Raw genomic sequence first — 6,769 nt, forward strand, 5'->3', positions numbered from 1 at the left:
CCAAAAATTTTTGAGGACAAAACCACCCCCCTTATAATTCTATCAAACCCCCAACCTCACGCCTCTCAAATCAATCAATCGTCAAAACAAACCAACCCGAGCCCGTCCGCATAATTATAAATAATCAATAACCCAAACTGACTTGACTGCGGACTCGTTGACTCAGTAATAACCCATGGACCTCCTAATCAAACACTGACCCGATAGACAAACAGACCAAACAGACTAGTGACCCGACTAAAGACTCTACAAAACTGACCCGCAATTAATGACTCGACAACGGAACGTACTTAAACAGGAAGCATACCTCGGTGTCGACGACGGAAGACAAGCAAACAGAATGGGTTGCTGATGGTGACCGCTGACAGTGGTGTCGGTGAAACGGTGGTCGAAGATGGTGTAGGCGGTGGTTAACAAGTGTGGGAATGGTGGTGGTGTATGGCAGTGGAAGTGGAACTGTGATGGTGGTATTAGGTATGAACTGTCGTGTGGTGGAGGTCACAGGGAAAATCGGCAGCAGGGATGGTGGTGGTTAACAGGTGTGGGAATAGGTAGATGAGAAGTGGTGATGGGTATGGCGGTGGTGATCGGTGGGTGTGGTGAACGATGGTCGGCCGGAAGTGAGGTTAATCGCCGGAGAAGGAGGGTGGAATGATGTTAGGGTTTGAACATGAACATTTTGGGGGTTTTATCACTGCCGCCGACTGAGACTGTTGACGCGGCCCGCGTGAAATGTGATACCAAGGTGAGGCGGGCCGCATGAACATTATTTTTTTCAAAAGCCTTTTACAACCAAGCGGCCCGCGTAAAGTGTAATGTTAAGTGAATGCGGGCCGCGAGCGGTTGTGTATTTTTCAATTCTTTTTAAGTCCAGGCGGGCCGCGTTAATTAGGGAGAAACCCTTACGCGGGCCGCATGGACAGCAAAAGCTTGCTGTTTGGTTGACAGCAGCAGCAGTTTGCTGATTTTCAAATAATTTTAATACCAATTATGCCCCTGGACCTTTTTAATGTCGTTTTTATCAGAAAACGTACCTGAAATGTTGCTCCCATGTCGACGTCGGCCACGTGAAGGCAATGAAACCTGCAAAACTACTCACGACACACACAAGACGCAAAAACACGCAAAACGACATAATCGACGCAAAAACCCACAAAAACTAAACTAAAGACACGACACGGACAACGACTCAATGTACAAACTCTACACTTGAGTTTTCACTCAAGAACCTATGTGGCGGTGCTAGGCGGGTCCGAAAGAGGAACGGTTTCCTCTTCGACGGTGTCGATGGGACCCCCTATGTAATGTTTCAACCTATGCCCGTTTACCTTCCACACATGCGAACTTGCTTCATCAAACAACTCGACGGTGCCGTACGGGAAAACCTCCTTCACGACGTACGGCCCGGACCATCTCGACTTCAACTTTCCGGCAATCAATTTCAACCTCGAGTTGAACAATAGCACTTGATCGCCCACTTTAAACTCCTTCAACTTTCGCAACTTCCTATCATGCAATGCTTTCGACTTTTCCTTGATACTCCAAGAACGATCATATGTGGCGTCCCAAAGCACCTCCAACTCATGAATTTGGAAAAATCGTCTCCTAGCGGCCTCGGTCAAATCTAAATTCACCGTTTTGAGCGCCCAAAGAGCCCGATGCTCTAGCTCGACCGGTAAATGGCACGCTTTCCCATAAACGATCATAAACGGTGTCATACCTAATGGCGTCTTGTAGGCGGTTCGGAAAGCCCACAACGCATCGTCCAACTTGTCGGACCAATCCTGCCTACTCTTCCCTACCGTCTTCTCCAAAATCCGCTTCACTCCTCGATTCGCGTTCTCCACTTGACCGCTCGTTTGTGGATGATACGCGGTGGACAAGCGGTGCGTAACTCCATATCTCTCCAACGCCTTCTCCATAACCACATTGCAAAAATGCGTGCCGCGATCACTAATAATGGCTCTAGGCGTACCAAATCGCGTAAACAACTTCTTCAAGAACCTCACCACCACTCGTGCATCGTTCGTAGGCGAAGCTTGAGCTTCCACCCACTTCGAAACGTAGTCAATCGCAACGAGGATGTACCGATTTCCACTCGAAGATGGAAATGGTCCCATGAAATCGATGCCCCAAACGTCAAAGACTTCCAACACTTGAATGGGATTCTGGGGCATCTCATCCTTGGATGAGATGTTGCCGGTCCGCTGGCACCGGTCACACTTCCTCACAAACTCGGTCGCATCTTCTACAACCGTCGGCCAATAGAAACCACAATCAAACACCTTCTGTGCGGTCAGATGCGCACCGTGATGTCCTCCAGTCAATCCCTCGTGCACGTGCCTCAGGATCCCCGCACCTTCTTCTCTACTCACACACCTCCTCAAAACATCACCGCCTATCCTGAAGAGATAGGGATCATCCCAGATGTACTTCCTAGAGTCCCTCGTCAGCTTCCTCTTCTGCTGCAAACTCAGACTCTCCATCACAAACCCATCGGCCAAATAATTGGCTATATCGCTATACCACGGGAGGTCCACGGCTCCTGCCGTGACAGCATCAATAGACTGGTGAGGGAATCTATCTCCTATCGCCTCCTCACGAATCTCCTCTCGCTTCGGATCCTCTAAGCGGGACAAGTGGTCCGCCGCCACATTCTCTACCCCCTTCTTATCCTTAATTTCAATGTCGAACTCGGAAAGAAGCAGAATCCATCGTATAAGACGCGGCTTCGCGTCCTTCTTCTGAAACAAGTGACGAAGAGCAGAATGATCAATGAACACGACGGTTTTCGAAAGAACGAGATATGATCGGAATTTATCGAACACGAACACCACCGCCAACAACTCCTTCTCCGTGGTGGTGTAATTCTCCTGGGCATCATTCAACGTTTTACTTGCGTAGTAAATCGGGTGAAAATGCTTCTCCCGTCTCTGCCCTAACACCGCACCCACTGCGTAGTCACTCGCATCGCACATCGGCTCGAATGGTAAGCTCCAATCAGGCGACACGAGGATCGGTGCACTCACTAACCTCTCCTTCAGAAACTCAAACGCTCGAAGGCACTCCCCGTCAAAGACGAAAGGAACGTCCTTCTCCAACAATCGCGTCATGGGGCGAGTGATTTTGGAAAAATCCCTAATAAAGCGCCTATAAAATCCCGCATGACCGAGAAAACTACGAACCGACTTCACACTAGTCGGCGGAGGAAGCTGGCTAATCGTATCTATCTTTTCTCTATCAACCTCAATACCTGCTCGTGAAATCTTATGCCCTAGCACAATCCCCTCAGTCACCATGAAGTGACACTTCTCCCAGTTCAGCATCAACTTCGTCTCCACGCATCTCTTCAACATCTTCTCAAGATTCGCCAAACACTGATCGAAAGAACTACCATACACTGAGAAGTCATCCATAAAAACCTCCATCGAACTCTCGACCATATCCTGAAAGATCGCGATCATACAACGCTGGAATGTAGCAGGAGCGTTACATAATCCAAATGGCATGCGTCGGTACGCGTATGTGCCATATGGACATGTAAAAGTGGTTTTCTCCTGATCCTCTGGTGCAATAGGAATCTGGAAATAACCCGAAAACCCGTCGAGAAAGCAGTAGAACTGCTGACCCGCGAGACGCCCAAGCATCTGATCAATGAATGGGAGCGGAAAATGATCTTTACGAGTGGCGTCATTTAACTTCCGATAGTCAATGCACACACGCCAACCCATAACAGTACGAGACGGAATAAGCTCATTCTTCGAATTCAGAACAACCGTCATCCCCCCTTTCTTCGAGACGACCTGCGTAGGACTCACCCAAGCTGAATCAGAAATAGGATAGATCAAACCATACTCCAGCAACTTCATCACCTCCTTCTTCACTACCTCCTGCATATTCGGATTCAACCGACGCTGCGGCTGCACTATAGGCTTGAAAACGTCCTCCATCAGAATGCGATGCGTGCAAAAGGTAGGGCTAATGCCCTTGATATCGGATAGCCTCCATGCAATCGCATCACTGTGCTCTCTAAGCACCTCAATCAACCTCGCCTTCTCCTCCTCTGTCAACTTCGAAGAAATGATGACAGGCATATTCGGCTTCTCTCCTAGAAACGCGTACTCGAGATGTGAAGGAAGAACCTTAAGTTCTAAAGGTGGTGGAATCTCTACGGGAGTACTCTCATCACTAATCGCATCGAGCTCTAAGGGCTCAGCACTCAACTCATCGCTCTCATCTAACTGCTCCTCCTCTACCTCCTCTACCTCATCCTCAGAATGCTCGTCAACAACTCCCTCTCCTACTAAATCAGCTCCACTAATGTACTCAAGACATGTGTCGACACAAGATATGAATGAATTGAGAAAGTAAACGGAATGACACGGCCCAACATCATCATCACGGCCGCTAGGATGCTGCATCGCTCTATCGATCTCGAATGTGACAATCTCGTCACCCGCACGAAGAGAAATCTTACCGTCAAAGACGTCGATGATCGCCTTTGCGGTTCGAAGGAATGGACGGCCTAGAATAATAGGAACTCTCTCATCGGCCTCCATGTCGAGCACAACGAAATCTACTGGGAACACAAACCTATCGACCTTCACCAACAAATTCTCTACTATCCCACGAGGATACTTGACTGATCGGTCAGCCAAGGACAATGACATGCGCGTGGGTGTAAGCTCTCCTAGACCAAGTCGCTCATACAACGAGAATGGCATCAGATTGATGCTGGCCCCTAAATCGGCTAAGGCGTGAGAAGGGGTAACGGCTCCCCCAAAGAAACATGGAATCGTGAATGTGTCAGGGTCGGTCAACTTCTCTGGTAGCTTATTCAAGACTACCGCGGAACAACCTCCTGTCAATGGAATATTCGAAAGCTCACCTATTCTCTCCTTAGGTTTCAAAAGATCTTTAAGGAATTTCGCGTACTTATGCATAGACTGAAGTGCCTCAATGAACGGAAGATTGATCTTCAACTGAGTAAACATCTCAAGGAATTTCCCGTACTCTTGAGCATATTTCTGCTGCCTGGCACGGGCGGGGAACGGAAGGCGAGAATAATCAATCACCGGTGCCGGCCGACCCCTCGTCGGCTGCTTCTCCACTCTCTGCTCTATTGGCGACTCCTCGGCGTGTGCGGTACTTGCTGGGGCTAGCCTCGTGTGCACCTTGCCTGGAGCCTCCATCTCGATCTCCTCATCGACCTCCTCCTCTACTTCTTCAACCTCTCTTTCTCTCACTACCTCTCCCAAACTCTTCCCAATACGGGTCGTAATCGCCTTCGCTGACGGATTTGTGGGATTCGGGAAAGTGTTTCCCGAAAACTGACCCGGTGGGTGCTCCTGTAACTGCTTAGCAAGCCCGCCTACTGTCCTCTGAAGATCGAGGAGGGCGGACTGCTGATTCTTGAACTGAAGCTCGTTGTTTTTGTTAGTTTGCTCCTGATTTTTCATGAACGCATCGGTCTGCGTCATCATCTGAGCGAACATGTCCTCCAACCTGCTCGTGCTAACCTCAGGAGCCTTCCCACCACCATAACTCTCCTGAGTCGGTCCTCCACTAGAAAACTGACCACTCGACCCTGGCCCACTAAACTGCCCTGAACCAGAATGCGTGTAAATACCGGGCCCTCTACTCTGATACTGACCAGATGGAAATCCAGGAGGATTTCCAGACGAACGATAACCACTCGAATTACCACTATCGCGCCAGTTGGAATTAGAATTATTGAACGGATTCGTGGGACCCCTAGACTAACCGGCTATGTACTCTACCTGCTCAAGAGTGATCGTAGGACAATCTATAGTATCATGTCCTCCTCGACAAACCTCACACCTATCGACTTTCTTCTTTATCTCATTCAACTCCTGCCTCATCTCTTGCCTCAACTCCTCCTTCGCTCTCTCGACTGCTGCAGCTACCGATGAATCCAAGCCAACTTGGTTTACCCCTCGACCGGTCGAGGTGGTACGCACAGGAATGGAAGTCCTGCTGGTAGTGCTGTAGTCCATATCGGAGTGGGCAAAACTCTCAAACAAATCATTGCACTCCGCCACTGTCTTCTTTCCCATAAGCTGACCTCCTGCTGAAGTATCGAAACGAGCCCTAATCTCAGGAGTAAGTCCATTGTAGAACTTCTCTACTAACGCCCAGTCAGATAGACCATGCTGAGAACAACGGGTAATCAGGGTCTGAAAACGCTCCCAAGCTAAGTGATAAGGCTCATCTGGCTCCATACGAAATGAGTGGATCTGGTAACGAAGGCGAGAAGCCTTGGCTGGCGGAAAATACTTGGCTATGAATGCATCGCGAAGGCCTGCCAAGTAGTGAAAGTGCCAACAGGCTGGGAATCAAACCAGACGGCTGCGCGTCCGGCAAGTGAGAACGGAAAAACCTGAAGATACCTAGCATCAAGATTGATACCCTCAATGGAGAAGGTGCTGCAGAGACGAGTGATGCGATTGATATGGGCGGGTGCATCCTCGTCGTCACGACCTTGATGTGCTGGAAATGGGTCAAATAAAACTAACTAAATTACCTTAATTCTAGACTCTCTAAGCTTTAAATTTATAAAACTAAGACTCGACCTAAACCCTAAAACACGCAACCGGCAAGTGAACCGATCGATGTAGTAAAGCTAAAGTAAGTCCGAGTATCAAACCCACGAGACTCTGCTGATTACGCTACGACTCTATCTAGACTCGGACTGACACGACATAATAAATTGTTTATTAATTTGGGGGGGGGGGGGGTGTGACACTCG

The 6,769-nt window shown here is 48.9% G+C and overlaps 1 protein-coding gene across 1 annotated transcript; it reads right to left on the reverse strand.

Annotated features, from left to right (window-relative positions):
* Positions 1-1,229: 1,229 nt before the first annotated feature.
* LOC110943208 lies at positions 1,230-6,242 on the reverse strand. The gene is made up of 4 exons (XM_022184959.1): positions 5,842-6,242; positions 5,175-5,706; positions 3,819-4,982; positions 1,230-3,446 (listed from the first exon to the last, which is right to left on the reverse strand). Exons 1-4 carry the CDS (start codon positions 6,240-6,242, stop codon positions 1,230-1,232), a joined length of 4,314 nt encoding a protein of 1,437 aa, XP_022040651.1.
* Between the last annotated feature and the right edge of the window lie 527 nt (positions 6,243-6,769).

The sequence above is a fragment of the Helianthus annuus genome, chromosome 5, assembly GCF_002127325.2.
Source record: "Helianthus annuus cultivar XRQ/B chromosome 5, HanXRQr2.0-SUNRISE, whole genome shotgun sequence".
Lineage (NCBI taxonomy): Eukaryota > Viridiplantae > Streptophyta > Magnoliopsida > Asterales > Asteraceae > Helianthus > Helianthus annuus.